This window comes from Parus major, chromosome 5, assembly GCF_001522545.3.
Source record: "Parus major isolate Abel chromosome 5, Parus_major1.1, whole genome shotgun sequence".
Taxonomy (NCBI): Eukaryota; Metazoa; Chordata; class Aves; order Passeriformes; family Paridae; genus Parus; species Parus major.
In genome coordinates, this window is record NC_031774.1 from 27,659,747 (window position 1) to 27,683,607 (window position 23,861).

General features: G+C 42.8%; 1 protein-coding gene and 1 long non-coding RNA gene across 2 annotated transcripts in view; one reads left to right on the forward strand and one right to left on the reverse strand.

Moving 5' to 3' along the window:
* TTC9 (tetratricopeptide repeat domain 9) overlaps positions 1-23,860 on the reverse strand; it is a gene marked incomplete at its 5' end in the record, with an annotated part of 28,184 nt that extends 4,324 nt beyond the window's left edge. Inside the window, 2 exons of the mRNA XM_033515228.1 lie at positions 1,961-2,143; positions 23,608-23,860. Coding sequence (XP_033371119.1) covers positions 1,961-2,143; positions 23,608-23,860 — 436 coding nt within the window. The remainder of the gene's footprint in view (positions 1-1,960; positions 2,144-23,607) is intronic.
* Positions 10,713-15,030, forward strand: LOC117244564. The gene is made up of 3 exons (XR_004497918.1): positions 10,713-10,799; positions 12,509-12,659; positions 14,946-15,030. It is a non-coding gene; the product is annotated as an uncharacterized LOC117244564 (long non-coding RNA).
* Position 23,861: the final 1 nt, after the last annotated feature.

A 23,861-nucleotide genomic window follows, 5' to 3' on the forward strand; every position in this document is an offset into this window, starting at 1 on the left:
TTCAAAATCTCTCCCACCAAAGAGAATAACTGCCAGTGATTTCTGCCAAAACCATTCCTTATTAGAAAAAAAAAAAAAACAACAAAAAAAACAACACTGAACATGACTGCAATAATAATCAGTGAGCCTGGTGAAACCTCAGATAAAGGAAAACAATCACACTTTGCAGATGGAGACATTTAAAGTGGAGACACTGACTTATTCCAAGTCACATAATAATTCTTGATAGTGCTACCTGATTCCTATTACTGTGTTTTAACAGTCACATCCTTTCTTACTGTACATATTCAATTCTTTCCCCCTGAATGCCCTTCAAGTTTTCCATAATCATAAATAAATGGAACAACAGTGGAACAACAGCCTTGAACAGTCTACAAATAACAGGAAAAAGTCTGATGCAGAGCTGAAGGCCAGAACTGGGTTTTGTATACATTAAGGCCCTTTAGGGACACTTTCTGCTATGTTTTTGTAGCAAGTGGTATTTGAAGTTGTTGCTGTTGAATAAATTAGTATTTATGTCAAGAAGCAATGAGAAATACTAAATAAATAGTATTACAAGGAGGGGGGTGGTAAGGGAGCACAAAAACATATTTAAAAATGGACGCTAAGTCGTTCAGCTAAAATAAATTTTTCACATCTGAGCCTAGTCAAAACTTCAAGGTTAGTATAACTTCTTTTCCACTGACTATTTTTCTCTTGCATATGCTTCTCCATTTCCTGATTCTGGCAAGGGCTGAAAGCAGAAGGGCACACTGTAAACTAAAATAGGCTAAACTGAGCTTTTAGACACATTTGCTCTGGGAGTGTGGGGCTCACAGCTGTGCTGTCAGACTGCCCGGAGCCCATGGCCAAGCACAGCAGATGGCACCAAGCACCCTTAGGGGAGGTGGAAGAGGAAGGAGACTCCCGGCACACTCCCAAGTGCACCCTCCCTGATGGTCCTCCAGGGCACAGCCACTGCAGGAGCCCTGCAGGGCCGATGCCTGTAGGACATCAAGTTCAGCCAACTCCAACAGCCTCCCTTCCCCTCCTCTAATTCAATGAATATCAGCTCCACCATGCTCTGCCAAGATCCAGGCTTGCCCCTGTTTCACACCCAGTTCTCACTCTTTCCTCTTGGATTCATATGAAGAGATGCTCTGTAGGATTTTCTTTGCATGTGGCTTCCATTTTAATTTCCTGAGATTCTTTAATTTTGAGTTCTACAAAATTCCTTTTTGTTTAAAACCACAGTGTTATATCCCTATGATTTCTGAAAAATAAAAGCATCATCTCTGCCTCACCCTCATCTCTGGCCTTTCACTCACCTTCTGAGGATGGGCAGGTTAGCATGAAGATGGTTGCTCTGGCAAGGCTCAGTTATTTGGATATACAATTTCATTGCTGTCCCCAAATGAACTGTATGGTTTTGACAGATGGATGACAGATACTTAACAAGCAATTGGCTGATTTCACGGCAGAAGTTGAAGCATCCTGATGAATTCTTTGTGGGTAAATGTCTGTCTCCTTGATCAAAGCAGAATACTAACTCCTTACAGAGAATGCAGAAGGCTACTGAGGATGACAAATAGTCTCCTGGCATTGCTAAGGGGAAAAAGCTTTTTCTCAAAGAGTCAGAAAATTTAATGGTTGGGGTACACTCTTTCCCCACCCTGCTTTCTTCAAAAATAAGTTAGTGAGGAAAAGAGAGGCAGGATCCTCTCCACACTGACAGCATTCCAGCGGTACTGTCATCTTCCAGGTCATGCTGCAGCCTTGGCAGCAGTTAATCTTTGGGAACTGCAACCTTGCTGCACTCCCCACGAGCGCTTGAAGGGGAGTCCAGGCAAGGACACACAGCGAGTGAGTCACACTCATCCCCGTGGAAATCAACGCAACCAAGGCAGGGACAGATGACGTCTCATGGAAAGAAATACAAAAGCACTCAGTGCAAAGCCACATCCCTCTCCCTACCCCGTACCTGTCGGCTGGCGGGATCTTGCCTCTTTCAGGTAGTAGAGGGCCTTGTTGAAGTCACCCAGGTGGTAAAATGCCACTCCCGATCGATAGAGCGCCTTGAAGTTCTCGCCTTCCTTCTGCAGCACTTTGAGGCAGTACTCCTTGACCCGCTCGTAATTCACCAGCTCGGCCTGGAGCAGGCAGGCTGCAGGGCATGGAGAGGATGGCAGACAGACAGACAGGAAAACATTAGTGCTGGATTTCCCCCTGCTCTTGCAATCTGCACAGGAGAAGAGAGCAGCTTAGGTGAGGGAAATGACTCAGCCCCGTGATTCACAAAGGGTGCAGTCATATGGATTGTTTGCTGAACCCGATTGTTCGCAATTTAAATACCAATGCTTCTATTTTTAGCATTGCAAAGCAAAGGGATTGTGTTTACTCCCGGGACACACACAGGCACGTGAAACACTGAGGGAGAGAGGGAGAACACAAACACCCCTCCACAGCTCTGGAATGCCACACAGTCCCGTGGCAGTGGCTGGCTTCGTTTGTTGTGAAATCAACTGAGGGCTGGAGCTCTGGAAAGTACAAAAAGGCAGACTAACAGTTATTCCACAAGGAAAAAGGGGGATAAATTGGATCAGGTTTTGTATTTGGCTTAATCCAAGGCTCTTAGGTTTAAAAATAATACGTAATTGCCTTTTATCCAGGAGATCCTGTATGGAGGTTTGCTATAGGAAACGACAAGGGGCTCTGCCCTGCTGGAATGTGCTGTCAGCAAACCAGAGACACCTGGAGTTGTGGTACAGGGAATAAACATGCTATGCTGCCTGCTTCCTGCTAAGCACTGCAACACAAGTTCATTCCCAGAGGTGAGTTCTGCAGACTTCCGAAAGGAAAAGGCAAACAGTAAATAAACATGTTGAGGGTTCTGTGTGCTGAAGGACAATTGTTGCATGAATGTCTAGAAGCTGAAGAAATTGCCTGTTGCAAATTTCCCATAACTAGGAGTGAAATAAGAGGAAAAGGGAAGATCCCTGAGCCTTGCTTTACAGCTGTTCCTATGGCTTTCTGTAGTGCTTGCTCCAGTGGGCTAAACTTTATACTCAGGCGACCTGAGCACTAGGAATAGCTTGGGGAACACTGACAAGAATAGGACATGGTGCAGTCACAGTTCCAGGGAAATAAAGTTGTGCTGCAATCCAGTGCTGCAATCCAAGGCAACTTCAAGAATGACAGAATTTGGGGAAGGAAGGCAGAATGCCACTACAAGGATCACTTCAGAGGCTGGCAGTGTCAAGTGCCAGGGCATGGAGAGAAATTTCCCATGGCAGGTGGTGTTACTCTGTGTGTCTCTGGCAAGGAGGAGACTCAGTGCTCCTGGAAATCCAAGTCATCACAGGTCAGGTGTCACCAATGAACAGCCAGACTTCATTTCTTGCACGGTAACTGCAGCTGAGAGGATATGGTGTTGGGTCAGAAATATGATGCAGTTCTTCACTCCCTTTCCCCACACCCCTAGAGTAAGCCCTACAACCCTTTCTGTATCACACTTTAATTCATGAGGAGGCTGGCTAGGTGACTTCCAGAGATTCCTTCCAACCTAAATTAGTCCAAATCCAGGATCACTTAATGTGGACAGAATACATTTCTGACCCAAGTACACCTTCAAAGCTTAAACAGCTTGCTGGGAACAATCACAATCTCTGAACCATCGGAGCACTGATGCTAGAGACGTGTTTAACAAGGACTGCAGAACTAGTCCCACTGCTGGTATGTTGTTTAAGTGACAGAGCCATTACTAACAAGAACTTTGTCCCATTTGCTTAAATACTGAAATGTCAGTATATTGTAACAGCTCCTGCCATCATGTGCATAGGTCTTTTGAAAGCTTCTGATAATTTGTTATTTGATTGCCAGTTAAAAAACACATATATTTCTAAAACCTTAGTGGCATTTCCTTACCCAGAGTTTGTCCCTTCCTATTTGTCACACATTGATTTTTCTCACTCTGTTTCTAATGGAGCTTGAAATCACTGTGCCTTGTTTTTCTTTATTTTTTAAAGCTATTGAAAAGATGGCTGTGTAAATTTACTGCTGGCTTCACTGCCTGGAAACAGGATTGCTTTGTTTATCTGCTGACCAGTAGCATGTACAGCAGTGGCAGCAGCTTTCTGCACATTGCCAATCAGAGCCAGCTTTTCACGTTCTGTGGAACTGCCTTCAGAGCAACTAGGGGGTGGATTTCGGTCTCTCTGTTCATTTGCTACTTCGTATTTTCAGTAAGAGTCACAGAAAGGACTCTGTGAAAAATGACAGGCGGTCTATTCATGTATATTAACTCAGTAATTCCATAGTGGACTTGCTTCACATATTGGTTGAAAAGAAAACTCTCCTAGATCCTGCTATTTCATAAACCCAAATGGGTTTCCAGATATTTAGCTGGATCCTTTCTGTGACTCATACTCACAGTGAAGCTTCTGCAGGGCATCCCCGCTAACTGTGCACGTGGCAGGGAGAAGTCAGCACCACATGGCCAGCAGGAGAGATGTGTATTTATCTGAACAAACGGAGCAGATGGATGTGCAGGAAGCAGTTCTGCTGGAAGAGCTGGCCACTTGGAGAGCCAGTGTTGGAAGCGGCTGTTGGAAATGAACCTGAAGGGAGTATCTCCCTTATAAATATTTAGACATGCGTGCTTCCAGCTCTTGGTGGCCTAAAATGATCTCAATCTACTGTGATCCAATAAAAATATTGGAGTAATTCAGCTTTCAGAAATGGAGGAGACAGGGAATCATTGTACTTCTTACCTAGTTCAGTCAGGATTCAGGGAGAATTGTTTTGGAAATGTGTTGTTTTCCTAAAGAGACGTGTAACTCTGGGTAGGAGTGTTTCTTTACCACATCAAACACCTTATCACATTCCTTCTAAGTTCATAATAGGCCCCTGGTGTATCCCTCTGAGGAACAGAGCTCACTCAGAGAGACCAAATCTAGAGGTTTGTCTCAATCATCCTCCTGCTTTCTCAAAACTGAGAGGCTTGATCCTGCACAGCACCATCTCCAGTAACTCTGCTGATTAGAAGGGTGCTTTTTACTTGCAGAGGCAAACTATAGTCTCCCATTCCCTGCAGGTCTCATTGTCACTGTAATACAGCACCCGGTAATTACATCTCCCCCACTCGGAAATGTTGCTTGCCCTGCTTCCAGCAGCATGTGGTGGTTATCCATCATATTTGGTTATCATTCTCAATTTGGCAGCTGATTCATTGTGTCAGCTTAAGCAATAAGTAATTCTTAAATTTTAAGCCTGTGTAAGTCACATAGTGATAAAGAATCCCCATCAGTTGTAAAATCAAATCAAATCAAATCAAACAAAAAAAACCCCACATCTTGAAACTACTGAGTGTAATGTGCCTTGGAAACAGGGAAAAGGTTAATGCTATTAGCTCCAGAGGAGGGGCCCTGTCCATCACACTTCCCAACTGACTGCTGATGTTCAAGCAAAGAAATAGGAAATTTGGCTGTTTTTCTTCACAAGGGTAATGTTAGGCCTGTATTTATACATTTTAATTTGTGAATTCAGATCTATGCCAGCCAGCTCCATTTGAGAGATGCAGTATATATCTGGTAGCAGTAGATAACTGAGCTAGTTTTTATAGCCCTGTTCAGCACAAGGTTGAGCAAAACAAAGATTAAAGCGCCTGTGAGCTGAAATATATCTACACCTTTAACCTTTACCAGAAGCTGTGGTTAGCAATGATGGAAAGTTGTAACTAAAATCCTGGCAGTTGAGGGGTTTGGATTCTACTTTATTCCAACCTGAAATAATTTTGAATTTCAAAGTATCTTTTGGGAAGCTATCTAGGCTTGACAGGTACCAGTGAGAAGGGATCCATGACAGCTTTTTTATTCCAAAGGCTAATAACCTTAATTGTTTAGGAAACACCACAATTATTTAGGAAACACCACTACATTTCTATACTGAATTTTTGTTTAGCTTCCATTTGCTAGCCACACAGTACCCTGAAAAGCCTGTGTATCCTTGTTGTGTTGATACTCTGAGACTCTGATCAAGTCCTTCGTCTTCTCTTCATTAGCATGCATAAAGTGGCATCTGGAATCTCTTACTAAAAAAAAAAAATAACCTTATTTTTCAGCTTTCCTTTTATAGCTATTCTCTGAACCCTCAAAATGAAGTTCAACTGAAAGTGCTGTCAATTAACATCTTACCACAGAAAATTCTTTTGTGAGAATACCTCTGCAGGTTACACAGAAAACTTAGTTTGGCCCTAACTTTTGGCCTCTAATTTTGGCTGATCTAAGAACTAAGCCTGGGAATAGCATGTCCAGGTTTTAACATGAAGATTTTGAACAACAGTATCAAGAGCTATGCTTAGCTCAGAAATTTCAACAAAGGGCAAATCTTCATTCCAGAACAATTGTCTGGACACTTTTTATATCAGTGGCTAAACTCCCATTTTAGGTAAGGCTCAAGGCCTATCCATGTTACACAACACTTTAAAGAGTCGGCCGAATTACTGTGCAAGAAGCATTAGGGCTGTGCAAGCATCCCTACCCTGTGGCATGTTCCTTGGGCTCAGCACACTGAGATGAAAATGCCTTTGCCTTAGGAAAATCTTGGGTTGCAAAATCATGTTTCACAAACTCCTGTTTTGTTTGCTTTCACTCAGGTAAGCTGGTTGCATTGCCTATTTTTGGGATATTCTTGTGCCTTTCACTGAAAGAAAAAGTCAGCTGCTTATAACTTTGCTGGTCATTTAAGTTTATAAGCTAAAATATTCCATGTGCAATATCTGCCTTTGATGTCTGCTTTCAGAAAATGTCGGACAAGACTGTTCAGGTATTTTTGAAAAACAGACTAGGGAAACAGCTTATTTTTCCCTTATTAAAGATTTCTGGTGACTGCCTCTTTGGATGCATCTCATGCCCTCATCGTTTGGCTTTGCAAAAGGAAATCTGGCAGATATCCTTTGAGTCAAGCAAATGCCTTCTGTTATCCCCAAGGTAATCTTGAGCTGGCCAACTGATAACCTTCTGAAAATAAAACCAGTATGGTACTGCATATAGTACTCTGTAGAGATATGCTTTAGAATATAGTACCCAAATCCTTTGAATAGTCAGTCCACCCTGGGCACAATCTGATCTAGAAAAATGTTGTGATCTGAAAACATTGAGATCACAAAAATCCTCTTTTTGGCTCGCTGGTCACAGGAATACAGAGCAGAAAGTAGAAACCAAGCTAAGCAGTGTTGCTTCAGCTATGACAGAAAGATGGGGGGGCAGAGGCACAGAAAGGGGTTTCTGGTAAAAGCAGTGTATAACTGATAGCTGAGGTCTGTTGGAGAGGTAAAGTCTGGGTGGAAATGTGAAGTTAAGAGTTTGGGACAATGTAGCACATAGTACACAGTGCAGGCAGCCTGGAGACCAAGAGGAGCATTTACAGCAGTGAAATCCAGGCTGAAGAAACCAGCCACCCTAGCTGTGTATGGCAGCAGCAGCATCCCTAGGAGATCACTTAACCAAAGTCACATCCTGGCTCTGAATCACCTCTTTCTATGCTGAGATATCACCAAGGGACACTAACTGGCACTGCTGAAAGGTTGCCCTTCCAAGTATTCCCTGGAGACTGGAGCAGGTGTCCTGTACAAGAGTTAATGGTAAGTCATGTGGTTGAACCACTCTTATATACATGTGCAGAAAGGTCTGAATCCAAATGACATTTATTTCCTTAGAAGGAAAAACCAGCCCGGATTGATTTGTTTAGTTGCAATGCAGAGAGAAGTAGCTAAACTAATTACTGCTTAAACCTGAAGTGGATATTCCCTCTTTACTGTATTCTTGACTCTGCCACTAGAGTTTAACAACATACGTGATTATTCCTCTTTAGCAAGTGCTAGGCACTCCAACCACTACAAACTCAACCTGTATTTCATAAATTGACGGTGTCATTCCCAGAAATAACCACAATTAAACTCTGCAAAATACTTTGCTTTCGGATGTGATCTCACCTTCAGTATAGCAGCCAGCAGTTCACTTAAAATCTATTTAATTGCAGGAAGATGGTTCCTATTCTTGCTCTGGGGTTCTACTTTGGGAAACATGATTGATAGTTTAATATAACTCCTTCAGGGTTTTATTCAGACATTTGATTAAGACCTTCATATATCATTGAACAGGCTTTGTTCTCACATCTCTTTAAGACTCAAAATAACAGGGCAGACTAAGAGAGTCCTGTATTTCAGAAGGCTTGGTATCCTCCATGGTGATGTTCTTCCTCAGAATAGAAAAAACATGGTAGTGATAAATTCTGGTTTAAGCATTTGGGAAGAGATATTGTTGGAATATAACAACAATAGCAAAACCCAAATCATACAGGAGGCAGTGGGGGGCGGGATGGGGGGGTGGGGATGAGAAGAAAAACTATTTGTCTTGGATTAGACAGCAACCTTCTAACCATGCCACTAATGCATGTATCATTAATGTGTTTGCTGCAGACTGTGTACATGGTGTTGACAAAAAGCACATGGAGTTTACAATGTCCACTGGAAGAATTAAAAGGGATACCATTACTATATGAGACTGAAAATGTCAGTCATATGTTAGTAATTTGGATATAATTCACTTCTAAAATAAAACAGATAACTTGTGACTCACAAGATGATGCTGAAAATGTAAAGGGTTATTTTAGATTTAAAGTCACCTTGGACTTAAATACTGTAATTTTAATATACAGCATAAAAAGAACTTCTACTGGAATGCTTATCCAAATTTCTCTGGATTTATTGATCCTGAGTTTGTAAACTACACAGGCTACATGTAGAAGGCACAGCCCAAGTTTTAAGTCGTGTTAAATTTTCAATAGTTTGGCACTAAAAGGAGCCATATAACGTGTGAATGTAAGAAGTCTGTAGTAGAGGAACTGAGAAAAGCACCCATATCTCCACAGAGCTCCATGTGTGCTGTGCCTTTCAAGAATGCAAACCAGCATTCCTCAAAAGAGGATGCTTAAAGTATCTTTTTTTTTTTTTTCAGAGAAATGCTACATGCAGTTTCCCTGCTAGACTGAGACATTAATTAGGATCTGCAGTTTCCAAACAATCTCTTCCATTAAATATTTCTCTTCTTTCTCTATAGTCCAAGCTTGCAAACAAAGAGGATTTTCTGGCTTCTCACCAATAAAAAGCTAATTATAGACAGCTTGATAATGTCTGGCAATAATCTGATCAGCTGACTCCTAGTTCCCAGACAACCTTAATGGGATGAAAAGGGAATATCACAATGACAGTACAACTTTCCAGCCAGTGGCTCTCATTTATTCCTCTCCAGGTACCAAAAAGGCCTAAACATGCCCGTATGTTTCTGCTTGCAGGGAAACGGGTGGAAAATTAAAATCCAAACTGTATGACAGGTTGCCTCTCTCCATAGGGAGGGATTAATGCTAAATGAACTGTGGATCCACAAATGTTTGTAGAGCCCAAAGTGAGCCACCTCTTCCAAACAGCCTTCCTCTTCTTCTCAGCCTGACTCAATTTGTGAACAGATACCAACTGTTCCTCCCCCTCCTGCCATCCTGGCAATACTTGCCTTCCAATACATAGCATGGTCTCTTTCAGTTCTCTGCTGCTCCTGAGTCCTTCATACCCCTTCCAGAAGAAAGATCCTGACTTCATCATTCCAATTAGCTCTTCTAGGGGAGAGAGAGGCAGTAGCAGTGACTGAAGTATGCTGGTGCTTCCACCACGGTACACATTAAAAGGTATTTAGTAGTTCTCAAAGGAGCTGCTGAGCCTGTGTGTCAGGCTTTTTGTAGCTGGCAGCCCACCCTAGGACTAATATGAGCTGTCAGAACAGATCTGTTTAACTTCAGTCTGTGATAGGGTGATCAATCTTGAAGATAAAGGAAAAACAGTAGATATCTTGGCTTTTACACTAGTTAAATGACAAATTTTAGTGACATTTTCTTAAGCAAGTTGAAGGAGCATAGTCTAAATGAATAGACTTAATTCTGTTAACAAAATGAAAGGCAACATTAAGTAGAGTTTGCACTGATCTGTCCTAGGCCCCATGGTACTTGGTATTGTCAATACAGACCTAAATGACAAACTGCAGACTGTCTTGTCAATTTGCTGGTAACTCCTTGATGTGAGGAGCTGGTATCTGTTGGAAGGTAGGGGCAGAATTCCAAAGGATCCCCACAAATTGGTGGTAGTGTTCTGATAAAAACAGGATGCAATTTGACAGGGGCAAGTTAAAAGTCCTATAGATATGCAGGAAAAAAAACGACTGTGTAAGTTAAGCAGGGGGGAACAGCTAGTTGGAAAGCAATTTTTCTGAAAATCCACAGGAGGACCCTGACAATAACAAGTGGTCCAGAGAGGACAGGGCCTCACAAAGACAGTAAGGGAAGAGAGGCTAACCCTTTTCATCCACATAAAAAGAAAAAAAGCAACTCAAATGCAAAGAAGGGTATAACCAGGAAACCATCTGTTCTGCTCATACTCAAGAAAGTAAGAAGAGGGCTTACATTTCAGCTAGGAAAAACTCTATAGCTGTGAAAAGAGTAAACCTTTGAAAGAGACTTGTGAAGGTTCATAGCTTTGCAAATACTTAAGAACAGCTTAAGCAAATGGGATATATGTCTTATCTGTACACTTGTACCACCCATGGGTATGGATAGAAGACTCCTGACAGCTCTTCAGTTCCTTTCTTGATTGTCCTGAACACACAGAGCATGAACAGTCTTGGATTGCCCTTGACAGCTGCCATTTAGTTTTAATTCCTGTCAGAAGATCCTGTTGGAGGATGCCAGAGCAACATCCTGGCCAGACATGGGACCAGGTAAGCTTGGCTGCTAGCCTTTGCTATGTGTTTATGTTCTGCTGTCTCAGACCTCTGTAGGTCTGAAGAGCCTATTTAAGTGTTCATTATTTCTGTAAGATGATTCTTAAGCTACTTTAAGGTAAGTGATTTTTGCTTCTTTTTTTCACAAATTCAGTGATGTAATACTGCAGTTTTCCTTCAAAGGGCCAAGGCTTTGAGAAGCAAGGAATTTCAGCCAACTTGTCATCTGATCCCCATAGCTTCTGTTTTGTAAGAGTATTTTGGCCTGCCACTTCCTGTAGTTACTAGTCCTTCAAATCATAACCAGAGGCTTACTGAAATTCCTGGCTGTGGTAATATTAAAGCAGTAGTTAAAAACTAGATTTCAAGCAAACAAGAATTTTCTGAAGCCAAAATCTGCCTCCAGCTGTGTACCAGCAAATCTTTATTTTACCAAAATAAAGAGCTTCACATGGAGATGATCTTCATATTGCATCTTCTAATCTGCATGCCCTCATTTTTCTCAGCCAGGAGAGGCAGGAGTAAAGTCCTATCAAAGCACTGATAGAGCAAGAGATTCAATTGGGTTTTAACTGCTACGACATTCTCATTCTATAAATACTAGCTCTGACTGCAGCCACATTAGAAGAGGTGGAAGTTCCTTCTGTTTGTTTTTGCCAATGCTGTTATTGTTAATCTGCCAGGTTAAACAACCTGGAGGTTTCCTCCTCTATGACTGTCTCGTAATCTTCAACCTGTCTTTATCTTTTAGAATCAGTGTTCATCTAATCCAGTCTAGTCCAGTCAACTAGACATGCTTGGCCTTCAGATCTGTTCCATTTGCTATTTATTCCTCTTTGTTGCCATTTGCTTTTGCTCACCTTGTGTAGCTTTATTCTCTCACTGTGGCACCTTCCTTTCTTCCTCACTTACCCTTTCCTCCTCTGGCCCCATATTGCTCTTGACACCCACTAAAGGAATCTTATCTCTTGACTTGTTTTCACAAGGGGAAAGTACACAGAATTTAGCAGAGATCAGCAACACCAGACAACCATCTAGTAAATGTCTGGTGTTCAGCAGCAGTCAACTCCAATAAGTGCTATCAAATATTTATAATTCTTACTGGAATATATTAAACACTGAAATTAAGGTCTTAATGGAATGATGGTATTTTTTCAAAACCCATATGAGACACAGAGAAACTTCTGTAAATAGGGAAGCACTCTGGAGGACATGGGGGATTTCAAGCTGCTTTCTCTGCTGAAGAGAAAAGCATCCTTTGCTCATGGTAGTTGAAACAACTGACAGCAGTACTGTGAAATGCAGTTGAACAGAATGAAGGTTGTCCAATGAAGTCACAGACAGTTGTGCCTGCCACAATGGCCTCAAGCCTGGCTTACCACAGCATGCTCAGTTTGGGATGAAAGCTAGCACTTTATGCTGTACCATGAACAAGGCACAGTGATGTGGCTGGATAACATCTGTGTGCTGTGCCCTGTGGCGGCCCATGGTTCATCTCCCAGGACACGTGAAAGAGGTGACCATTGCAGAGTCTGCTCAGGGGTGGAGAGCAGGTTTACCACGTAAAATTGATAGGGACTGAAATGCTTTTGGATTTTCCTTGAACTCTCCCTAGCTGAAAAGATTCCTCTGGCAAGATGGAGATGTCAAATGAGGAGGAATATTTCCTTCATTAAATTAATTACTCATTCTTATGTTTTATCCAGGTCCAGTGTAGCCCAAAGCCTTTCCATTTTAATGATGTTCTGAAACAGAGCGAAACCTTTATGGCATTTGTGTGGGGGATGGAGAGAATAACCAACAGAATCAAAGAGGCAGAGGATGCCTGTCAACTGTTTTCTAACTAACTGAAGAGAGGTATAAAACAAAGTTCTCAACCTTATTTTCCTTTAAAATACATTGAACAAACTTACTGAGAAGAGTGATTCGACAGCAACAGCAAACTAACCCTGCCTGTGCCAGGCTGTCACCTGCCTGAGCTTTGACAGACCACATAGAGGCAGTTTAAGCACCACCCTCTAGTGTCCCTGCTTCTTCTCTATCCTCCATTTATACCATGTTAATTTAGTATTGTTGATACATCTGTCTTCCAATCAAATCGAGCTGGCCAACAGGTTTGAAAGTTACTGAGAGGGGACTGACAGGCAAGCAGAAAACATATGTACTTATGACTCATTTCCTTTGGAAATCAGGCTGAAAATGAATAAACTAAGGACCAGAGGGATGATTCAGAATATTATTTGCTTGAAAAAGTCAGGGTTTGAACTATGCAGAAGCATAAGCCAGTCCTCTAATAAGATGTCTGCTCTTTAATAAAAGCTATGACAAAATGCTTCAGGTAAAAATCTCAGATCATTCCCAAAGCCTTCATAAACCACATCTGTGCAATGAATTGTTGGCAGTGGAAGAATGAGGTAGGAGTAAGTCTCTGACTGGGGGTAACTTCCACCCCAATAGAAGCTGTGTTGAGGCACCAAAACACCAAAATCATTGTACTCAATACAATTCTCTGTCTTGACTGTGCCTTTTTGATTAAGCTAAGGAAGGGGAAGATACAGTGTAACAATTATGTGATGAAATGGGTTCTGCTGAGAAGGATATCGGTCGGAAGAGATCACTAGTAGATCATCTCAGGAATAATTTCAGAATGGAGCTTGTTTAGTGCTTTATTAATAGTCCTATGCAAAAGTCAGAGTGACCTACTGACTGTCAAGTTCAAAGATGCTGTCAAAAGGGATGAGGATGACAATGTGATATATAAAGAACTACATGACCTGGTACACAGAAGCAAATTTATTTGGAATAAAATATTGGAATAAAATAAAAGACATACTCTATGGGACTACTAAGAATTTTTGCTAGAATTTGTGAGCTCATGAGCTAGCAAAAAACAAAGAGGAAAAGGATGTGAATACACCAGATGATCAAAGAATGACTGAGTCACTTATGTGACATGGCTATAGATGGGAAATGAAAATCTTAGAGTTTATTCAAAAATTCAAACCAGTTAGTGGTTCTCAAGCATGAAAATGTAATATTTGCTTTTCAGTTTTTATCCTATTTAATAGGACAGTGAATGTTCTGATTAGCTATATGTCTAAGCTTTCTTTTCTAACCTTATTAGGTTCTTTAACTCCATGATACCTTCTGGCACTGCACTCCAAATTAATCAGACCTGGGGCTTAAAAATTATTTTGTATTAATCTATTAATTTAATTTACCACCCCAGCCCATGAGCAAAGCTTCTCAGCTGCCTCAGTTTGAGCTCCATCACAGTAGTTAGGGAATGTAAAAGGGAAAATCAATCCATTTGCTTTGTACTTCCATTATAGCTGAGGATCTTACACTGCTCTGGTTTTCTTGCAACATGAACACACTACTGTGTCTTAACCAATTAATCATTGCAAAGCACATAAGAGGACAATAATCTAGGATTTGAATTATGTTAGTATTAAAAATATATGGTGGCTAAAGGAGCTGAGGCTTAACTTTCCACCAAATTGTTTGATGAGAGAATGATTGCTTCAGGCATGGTACAGAGATTCTGATTTGATCCTTTTCTGAATCACTAGACAACAATAAAAGTGCATTTGCAGAACAACAGCTAGGGCTGACTTAGGATGGTTTTCCAGAGCACCCTAAAACACTCCTCTCATTCTTTCAGCTGACCTTGCAGTTCTGCTTCTTCATGATCAACTGGGTGGGGTGATGACCTCCCTGGGCAGCTCCTCTTTGCTTGGATTTATTCTCTGAAAGTGTGGATGAAAAAAAATCTTTCTGCCCTCTTCCTCTCTGGAAGCAGGAGTGGAGCAGAGAAATGTGAATTCTACCCTAGAGCTTGTTGAAAGATTCTTAGATTGTCCTTTATATCATAAAGATGCGTTTCATATCACAGTACATTTCTGGATTTCATGGTGACTGCAGGGATAACACAGCACACCGGGGGTAGATGTTTGTTAGTCACATTGGTCCAGGAATAGACAAAGCAAGCACTAAAGGTCTGACGCAGATTTTCAAGTCCCAGACACATCCTCTGCTTTTAATTTACTTGCAGGAGTAAATTTCCTCTCCCATACACCAGGGAATGTGCGGGGCAAGGATACCTCACTGCTTATTTTGTATTCTTCTCTCCTTCTGCTTCAGGTAGCAGTAAACAGCTTTGCTGTCTGGAGTGGAGTCTTTCAAGCTGGAAAGGGCTGAAGATAAGCAGCATCCAACTGAGCTGATCTGAAAGTAGTCTTTATGTGTTAGGCTAAACCTTACAGATACATCAGATGGGCAGCTAATTTTCACCATTGCCTGACTGGGTTCTACCAAGAGAGCCCTGAACCCTCTTGCTTTACTGAATAAGGTGACTTAAAGCAAGAATAAGGTGACTTATACTCAAGGTAACTCATCCTAATTTTATCAGGTAGGAAATGAGCTTTTTGTCAGCTGTCTCTGATGTGGCCAGGCCAGAACAATGCCAGGGGCGTGGAAACTGACAGTTGTAATCAGGGCATCAAAGGAGCTTTGGAATCAAAATTTGAGGAACGCTAGTTTGGTGTCTCTTTGCTGGCTGACCCAGCTGTTTCTTACCAGCAGCTCCCAGGCAACTGGATCAACAGCTAGATTATTAGAGTTTTGCTGTCTGCCACTCTGATACGAACAGAGTAGCTGTTGCCATCGATGCAGAACAATCTACATGAATCTACAGCCCCCTGAACTGGCAGTAAGTAAATGCAATGGACATTTCTTTCATTTTCTAGTGGTCCCACCAAGAAAGAAAGGGAATACCGAGCAGTGGCTATAAAAGTAGTTGCTTTAGTAGGGCAGAGATTTGACCTGTGAAACACAGATGTGCTGGAGAAGGAAAGATGCTAGCCTTGCAAGCAACAATCAGTGTTCTGGGTCTTGAAAAGCTTATGAAGCAATGTGAGGATGGTTGTCCTCTGCACCCAGGGACATGTACAGGGTTGCAGTTCCTGCCTCATTGATGATACATGTGAGTGAAAAGGACTGAGATGTCGTCATAGTCAGGACCCTGAGACACAGGACTTGTCAGGCAATTATGGTTTTTCTGGAAAACATCCACAACTACTAAAGATGCAAATAGCATGGGATTGATTTTTTCCCCCAGACTTCTGTTGGGAAAATATTGCAGAACTAATCAGTGATGGTGACTAACACTGCCTAAGGCTTTCAAGTTAAATATGTGCTACTGTAATGGGCAGAGTTGTGGACATGGCCACACAGGACAAGCATGTGTTAGAATTCATGGCCCTGATTGGAAGAGTTGGGAATTTTATCAAGGTGAGTGACAAAGCATGTAAAGATAGGGAATAGTCTCATGCTCGCACACATAGTCTGTAGTAGAGAGGTGACACAAAAACAGGTAGCCAGCTCCAACTGACTGGCTTCCTGTAAATGTCACATCACCCACCAAGGGGATGAGAGGACCTCACAGGCAGAACAGAGATAGGGGGCATCTGGGAAGGAACAAAGCTTTGTGTGGGAGTCTGTCAAAAAGTCTGGCATAGCTGTGTTGCAACTGGGACAGTGAGGAAAGGAATTCAAAGGGTAGAGGCACGGACTGTGCAAGCAGCCCTGACTTATGTGCTGAGACATATGATGGGAGAACTGGGTACACAGGACAAAGACAAGGACGAGCAGATGGTGCTATCCAGCCTATGAGCCTCAGGGCAATGGCATGTCAAGAATTTTGGGAAGTGGGGAAAATGGAGCAGATTTTGAAGTAAAGATCATGACATCAAGTTACTGCCTATGCATAGTAATAGATGAGTTCTGGCATGTCAAGCTATGACAACTAAGACCACTGCTCCCAGCTGTCACTTTTGCCATAGGTTCTCAGAGAAAAAAACATGACTGTTCCTAAACCATTTCCATAAACTGTCTTAGTGCTGTTTCTAGCGGTGTCCTAAACTCCAAATGGCTATCCTGAGATGGATTTTTCTGCTCCAGCCCCACATTCAATAGTTACCATCTTCAGCTGCCTAGACAAGTGTATAAAACCACCATTACCACCTCTCAGCCTCACTCAAGCAAGTGTGCCCCTGCTGGAGTTATATTCAGCAATTCCAGCAAAGCTTCCACAAACTGCACTGACTCTAAAATATTTGTTAAAGAGAACAGAACAGTAGCACTCCATGCCATCACAAGAAGATTTACCTGCATTCATCCATCAATGTCCTGAGCCTACTGTTTCCCATCCAAGATGCAGTGCAGAAATGAACAAGAGAAATTCCTGAGCAGCCATTAGTAACACCTTTCTAGTTAATGATAGTTAGTTCTGACTCTTTTTCAAAGCATTTTTAACCATCAATATTAGTCACTGATATGATCATTTGAGTAAGCTGAAACCAGAATTAATAAACAGTTGTCTTCCTTCCCTATCAGTTTCTCATCGATGCATCAAGAGAACAAAGAAGCAAATAAATAGCCAGTAATTTTTCTCAGAAGTTTATAAAGTATTTTCTCTTTCTTCATTTTGTTTCCTCCATTTCACAGTCCCTTGTATGTTACTTTCTGAGACACAACACAATGTCAAGACATTGGCATCAAGAAATAGCAACATTTAGACCTCCCTTCTTATTTACATGGTTTCCTTTTACTGTTCCTTTCCTCACATCAGCTCCTTTACCATCCTAAAATCCTAATGTGAGAACTCCTGATGATCCTCCATTCTTGGAACATCCGTTGCAATGCTAGAGGACAGTGACAAGCAACTTGGGATGTGCTCCTGAACTCATAAGCAGTTCTAAGAGAAAGGCTGGAGAAAGAGGTCTGGAGCTGGGTTAGGCATTTCTGGGCCTGAGCCCAAGTGAACAGCAAAAAGAGAAGGATGCTCCACCTGCTGAACCAGAAGTGGCCCACCTCCCAGAAAAAGTGGTAACTATGGAGCACACGGGTGCATTTACCAATTGACTGGGACCCAGCTTTAACACTAGGTTTTACTGAACCAGCTGAACCATCTTCAGCTCAGCACTGATGGAAACCTGTGGAGGTGGAAGAGGCTGTGACTCATTGCATAACTCTTGCTGGAGGAAACTCTAGGACAACATTTCAGAAGAGGATGGAGTAAAGCTGGAAGGATGTGCTACTACAGAACCCTGAGAAAACAGCAGTGTTCTCACAATGGAAAACAAGCAGTGCTCTTTAGGTAAACAAATGAACCACTCTGTCATTGGAGAAGCTTTGTGATTTTTGGTATCTTCTGTTTCATCTTCCATAGTAAGCTGTAGCTAAACTTTGAGGGATCTCAGGTAACCAAGACTGCAGCTCCTCTGGACAGTCTGGCCAGGGGATTCTTCTCAGTTCCCTGTTTCAGGCAAATGCTGACAAGGTCAGCTGGGACAGGCTTCTTCTCAAGCAAAGGGAATTAAACCTGTGATAGAAGTGACTGCAAAAAAACCTGCAACCCACAGAGCCTCAAGTTTTGAAAAGGCTTGGGATTAATAGTGAAATATATGGAGAAAAATACATCTCCTGCCTCAGCAAGAGATGCTCTCAGACACGTATCACTTAAAGCAAGGTTGGTGTCAGCGTGCTATCCTTTCTCTTCCCTCCCTCCTGCCCCCCTGACATCTGGATGTATTTCCATCCCGCCCTTTCAAGGCACAAGAAACTCCATGAAGAGGGGAGATTTTTGTTATCCTAAATAAAAAATGAATAGGTAAATGCTGAGTATTTCTAAAAAGCAATTAATGCCAATGGCTTTAAATTCCACAACTTTCTTAAATACATGTCAGAGTTTGGGTCTGTCACTGAAAAACCACACAGCCATTGGTATATGTTCTCTGCTGCAGTTGCACCTTCCTGGAGCAGTAATTGTATCAGTCCTGTAAAACAAGGAGTTCCGGAGCACTCCAGGCTGGTCAGATGATCTAAAGCAAGAATGTCAGGAAACACCCCTTGCCAAGCAGTGAAAATGCAGACCACATCCTGCTGCTCTGTTTGCTGCTGCCCCTCTTTCCCACTGTATGGCATCCTTACAGAGGGTGCTTTTGTTGATGCAGCACATTAAAAAAAAGCCATCACATCAAGCAACAATCCAACTTGCTTTAACACCCACAGCACCATGTGTCCTGGTAGAGTCTGTACTTGCTAACGGCTATATGCTGGGATGGGCTTTTAGCAGAGATTCCTTTTGACGTCTCCTAGTGGGTGGTCAGTGGAAAGTTTTACCAGCTTTTCTCGTGTTTAGTTACATTTTTACTTGGATTACATATGGTAAGTATTTTTATTTGGATTTCTCACTGGAACTACTCACAGAAGACCATGCAAGTGGCAGTAATTTGAAGTAGTACCTACATCTCAGCCTGAGGATGATAGAAGGTTCCTATGCTGCTGGAAGTGTCACATTCTGTAGGACTGTCACCATGACCTTCACACAGTCATTGGAATGGTACCAGTGCAAATTTCTGCCAGAGGAAGGCAATCATCATTTTCCAGATTGAGATGTATCTAGGAGAGCTAAATTTTTAATACTCTGTCCAGGCATTTGTGCCCTTCTGCCAAGGCTCTTATAGTAAACTACAGGTACCTGAATCGGTCTATAAACACACTATATTTATTTTACATTCATGTAATTAACAGCTTTACAGTACTTCCAGGAGGTCAAAAATGCAGAGGGATAAACTAATGTTTAGAAAAGATTTGGTGAAGATAATACAGCTGGTTAGCACAGAGAGGGAGGATTAGCAACCAGATCCCCCAGTGCCACACGTCATCCCCAGATCTCTCTCTGGTTCCGTTTCTCCTGCCAGAATTAGCTCTAGAATTTCTGCATGCTTAGGAAAATCAACAAAGGTTTGCTTATCACACTGCAACATTCCCTCACCAGAAAAGCTTAAAACTGTGCTTACCCTTAGCATTTTGCTGCTTTGGAATGACTAGGACTTGTTTCTCACTGCAGAGCAGACATAGTGCTTTTAATCCTGTAAGCGTTTAGGCAGTAATGGTGGAATAAAATAATCATTGCATTTAATGGTTGCATTTGTAGTTGGTAAATGATCCCCATCTGCATGCAGTACATAAAGCATTTGAGCTTCTTCTAGATCAAACATGCTGTACAAGTGGAAGGGAGATCAAGATCTGAGGTGTATTTGGCCAGTTTACTTTTCCACAAGCATTCTTTGTACATCCATTTTTTAAAAGAACATAAACCACTAACTTGTAGAAAACTCAGCTGAATGCACCATCAGGATGAGATTGTGGTCCTTGTTCTTTATTTTTCAACAGGGCTGAGAGGCAAAAAGAGGTCAAGTGACTTCCTCAAGGTCAGAGATCGTCAGTGAGTCATAAAGAAAGGACTGTTTGCCTTACAACCCTGCATTCATTCTGCATGGCTCTATGCTGCTGGTAGGCTTTTGTCTTTGCCTACCCTAGCAATTTCTGGGAGCCTTGGCCATGCTGCTGCTCTTGCCTCTGGTGACATTCATCAGAACGACTTGTGGTAAAATGATGGGGTATTGGCAGGCCCATGCAAGAATGCAGCAGCACAGATGTGAAGGGGAGTCCCTTTAAAGCAAAACTCTTGGAGCTTAAAATGAAGCCCAGCTAGCAGCTTAGTAAAAGAAACATAAGCAGCTCTGCCAGTGGCAAGTTCTGAAAATCTTTGGCTGATTTAAAATAGTAATTTAAGAAAAAACACAAGAACTTAAAACCTAAGATCTGGGATCCTTTGAAATGGGCTAAATAGTTTAGGCTGTAGGCGTGCCACACAGCTCTACAACAGCAGACCTTGGGAAACGCACCAAATATTGGGGGGCTTTTAATAAACATGAGAGCTGGCTACCCCATCTTACAGTAGAATTGCCTTTTGAAGGTGCTCTACAAAATAAGTGGACCTAAGCAAGAATCTGTGTGCACATATCTGCCTAAATTTACCTTCGGCAGGCAATGACAGGCACTGACAACCGTTTAGTATTTGCCCACACGTGCCTACTCATGCAATTGGTCAGATTAAAAAAAAAAAAAACAACAAAAAAAAACACCTAACAACCCTAGCCTTTACTCATGAGATCACACAAAATCCCCTCTGGGTGCATTTCTCACCTATGTGCATATTTACCTGTAGCTGATGCTCTCCTCTGACTCTCTTGCTGCATCTAAACAAGTCAGTGTGTGTGTGCATCTGTAGCTGTGATGCAAAGCATCTCTGACAGGTGGATGTGTGGTGCCTACATGAAAAACGACAGTGCAAAAGCAAGGTGGGCTTCTCAAATGCCAGGCTTAGAGAGTAAGCGGAGGTGCTAAAAGAACTTGATAATAAGGACACTCAGATGACAGCTGGTAATGCTACCGGCTATACTTCAGAGCTAAGTGAAAAGCTGCCTTCTCCAGAGTTAACATGTACTGCTGCTATGCTTTCTGCACTATACAGATTTATTTATTTTAGAAACAGCTCTAGGCGGCCAGCAGTGCTCAGAAGCAAAACTCCGTACATCTCCTCTGCTCCCCATGTCAAGTAACACTGACTTCAGCTGTAACAGTACGTGCTGGTGCCTCTGCTAGAGCCCACTGTGTAAAGAAACTGGTGTCTTCTGCTGCATCACACTTAGAAAAAATGAAGTCCCACTTCTACACATCTTGAAGATGCTATTAGAAATATATACTGATTATTGTTAAATTTCTGTTAAATTACTGTTAAATTTTAAAGAAACTCCCTCTCCTCTCTTCTTTCCTCTTTCAACATGAATTCACTGATCCTCCTGCTAGAATGGGAGCTCTGTGACTGGGCTAGGAGTAAAACCACTGCAATTCCAGTTTAACTGCACACTCCCCTCTCCAGCATGCAGGGCATTTCTTTAGAATTGCTTGCAGATAGCTCAGCAAACACACACGAAGCTATGCATTTCTGAGACAAATGCTGTTCTCTGCTCTGTGCATGCCATCTACTGAAAACATGTGACAACCGCCTGTGCAAAATGACAGCTTGACCTGCTGTGAGGTTATCCCAGGAAAAGCACTGCTTGGAAGTCCAGGGTTAATTATACTCACCTCCTCCTGTGTTCATACTGGTTAAATTTAGGAAAAAATCTGTTCATATCTAGAATAAAGATGGAGAATATTTCTCACACCAATTGCTACTGCTGATCAAGATCAAACACAACCAACAGTGACAAAAATTCCTTGCACAAACATGAACCTGTAAAACAACGAGCTGGACAATGACAGTGACACAGGACAACTCCATCAGCAAGAGTCAAGACATTTCTAGCAAGTGGAACTTGTGTACTGGCAGAAAGCGCCTCAGAAGCAAATTCCATTCCTCTCTCCCACTTCATTTACCTTCTACCTACCACATCTCATTTGTATCCAGCAGAGACAGTGCCTGTGAGCCCTTTTTCAAGCCCAGGAACTCACCAAGCTATATTGTTCAGAGTATTATGGGCTCTTTGTGTAACCCTGCCAATCTAAATGATCCTTGCCAAATACAATGGATTTTAATAAACCTGTGAACAGAAATTTGTAGAGAGACAAAATTACATCTGTGCAATTATGGTATCACTCTGAAATCTCACTTGCCTCTCCACCTACAAGATTTCAATAGGCTTTTGAAGGAAGAGTATTTGGAAACATGATGAAAAGGAGCTAAATTGTGCTCCTCATTCCATCCCAAAAGGTATGTTGAATGTCAGAGACTGGCATGCATTATGATGAGATGATGCTGGCTTGGTGTTTCAAACCATTCACTTTATACTGCATCTTTTCTACGACTAGAGAACAGGAAACAAAGCTAACCAACTCTGTCTAGAAAGCCAAAAGGTAATGTCCTGATTTGCACCATTTTTTACCCCCAAGGATAGAAAGGGTGACAAGTGACCCTTCATCCTTCTGGAAAACAGCAGAGCTTTTTAAATGCTGTTGTTTTGTGTATCTTGTCCAAGTTATGAATGCTCTCTTCCCTGTATGTAGCTAGGCACAAGTTTTTGTTGTAGAGATGCTTTCAGGCTTGGAAAGAAAAAACCCGTGTGCTGCTGAGGACTAAAAATAACATCTGATCCTGCACTTGTTTGGATAAAGCTTCTTGAAGTCAACAGGAGTTCTGTTTCTGTAAGGACTCCAGAATCAGACTACAAAGTAGTTAAATCCCCCACCACTCCTCTCCATCTTCCTGCAGCACTTCTAAACAGATGGCAAGGAGCAAAGGGAGTCACGATCAAATGTCTACTGACCACAGTGATGACTGGCAGCTAGTGAAAAGCCAGGACCGTATTTGCTTTCAACTTTAAGTGCTAAGAAGCGAAAAAATTCTTTTTATATCTTGTAGAACTATTTGGAGGTATTGCAGTTGCGCCCAAACCCTTCCCCTTCCTTACATCAAATGTGGTAGGAGTCCGTCTCTCTGTAATACCGTTAATTACAGGCTCCAGAGCCGGAGCTGTGGCGAAGGGACTGAAGGACATCTCGGGCTGAGGGTACAGCGCAGCAGGCAATCTTGGCCATTTCACGAGCCACGATTTCTGCCAGCCGGAGCGCCCCACGCACGCACCGCCGCCCTGCCACCTGTCTCCCGGGGGAGGAGGGCACGGATTCATCGGGGGCGGATGGAGTCGCCCGGGGGAAGGGCTGGGGGTCGCGGGCGAGCCCGAGCGCCAGGAGCGGCCGTGCGCCCCCTCCCCAGCGCTGCCCGGGCAGCACGGCTGTGCCCAGCGGGAGCGAGAACGCGAAAATGGAAGCCAGCGGAAGGGAAGGAGATGCGGCGAGCAGAGCGGGGCGGCAGCGCTGCTCTGCGGAGGGGGAGGGAGGTGTGCTCGGCGCAGGTGGGGACCCACCGCCCCCCGCCCGCGGTCCCGCTGACCTGCCAGGCTGTTGTAGCAGTCGACCTCGATGGCCTCCACCGCCTGCCGCTGCTCCTCGCTCAGCCCCGCCGCGGCGGCGGCGGCGGGAGGGCGCTGCCCGGCCGGCTCCTGGCTCAGCAGCAGCAGCAGCGCCTTCAGCTCCAGCAGGGCGCGGTGGTACTTGCCGATGGCCTCCCGGAATTTCTTGTCCTTGTAGCACTGCGCCCCTTCGCTCTTGAAATCCAGCGCCCGTCCGATGAGCTCGCCCGGCTCG